General features: G+C 61.9%; 1 protein-coding gene across 1 annotated transcript; it reads left to right on the top strand.

Moving 5' to 3' along the window:
• Window positions 1-396: 396 nt before the first annotated feature.
• WISP2 (WNT1 inducible signaling pathway protein 2) lies at window positions 397-1,035 on the top strand (the record flags this gene model as incomplete). Its single annotated transcript, XM_010283389.1, has 2 exons — window positions 397-684; window positions 842-1,035. Coding segments are annotated over 2 exons (482 nt in total), but the record flags the coding sequence as incomplete, so codon positions are not given.
• Between the last annotated feature and the right edge of the window lie 275 nt (window positions 1,036-1,310).

Consider the following 1,310-nt stretch of genomic DNA (forward strand, 5'->3'; position numbering starts at 1 on the left):
CCGACTGGGGATTCAGGGCGGGGTTGGGGGGTCCTGGGGATGCTGCAGTCACCCTGCCGGGGCTGGAGCCTGGGGTTCCTGCAAAAATTTCAGAGAAATTTCATCTAGCTTGAAAACCCTGAAAGGCAGGGTCTGAGCTGAAGGGCAGTAGGTTTCTCACCAACTGGTGGGCTGCTGCTTTGAAAATACAGAGAGATGAGAAGAGGTAGGGAAGGGGAGGAGGTTGGGCAATGCAAAATTGCTGCAAACCCTGCCCCACACACCTCTCCGTCACTTCTGTGGCCCCCCACTTCAGTCCCTTTGTGCCAGCCCCAGGGTTTCCCCCAGCAGTCCCCTCCGCCATCCACAGCTCTCTGCCACTTTGTCCCTAACGGGCGCCCCGGCTGTCGCTTGCAGTTGAAGACAGCGAGGAGGGCTGCGAGGTGAACGGCCGGGTCTATCGAGACGGGGAGGTTTTCCAGCCCAGCTGCAAACTCCAGTGCCGCTGCCTGGACGGGGGCTTCACCTGCGTCCCACTCTGCCAGGAGGACGTCCGGCTGCCCACCCCGGACTGCCTCTACCCGCGGCGCGTGGAGGTCCCGGGAAAGTGCTGCCCAGAGTGGATCTGTGAGGCCCGGGACGCTCATCTCCTTCGGGATGCTGGGGCAGGTAAGCTGCAGGACATGCCAGTGAGGAGATGCCCATGCAGGTCTCTGGGGATGGTCCCTTCACCCCAGATCGTGAACATCAACAGGAGACACCTCATTGCACATTTCCCCACCTGTGCTCGCAGCACCCGCAGGGCATGCTGCACGGTGCCCGGCTCCAGCCGCCCTTTCTCCCCTCACCTCTTTTCATCCAGCCCCCGGGGCAGCGTCCCCGCCGCTGCCGTACCCCTGCCAGGAGTGGGGCACCGAGTGGAGCGCCTGCTCGGCCACCTGCGGCGTGGGCTTTTCTACCCGCGTCTCCAACCAGAACCGCTACTGCAGGCTGGAGACTCAGAGGCGGCTCTGCATGGCCAGACCCTGCCCGGCTCTGCCGGCAGCATCCCCGGCGGTAAGTGAGGGCCTCGGTGAAGCGGGCACCTCTGGGCAACAGGTTTGACCGAGAAAGGCAAATGCTAGCCAACACGAGCCGTGAGACCCTCAATCACCTGTGGGCACCCTGTGACCCCTCCCCAGCCATGACCTGACTGTGACTCAGGGACAGATAAACCATCTCCCAAAACTGTGCTTGGAAAACAGCTGATGGCAGGTGCAGATCTGAATTTTGTAGTCTCTGGGTGTCTGAATCCAAGAGCACCACGTAACCCTGAGCCACACAGGTGAGCT

Source organism: Phaethon lepturus, unplaced genomic scaffold, assembly GCF_000687285.1.
Source record: "Phaethon lepturus isolate BGI_N335 unplaced genomic scaffold, ASM68728v1 scaffold29353, whole genome shotgun sequence".
NCBI classification, from domain to species: Eukaryota; Metazoa; Chordata; class Aves; order Phaethontiformes; family Phaethontidae; genus Phaethon; species Phaethon lepturus.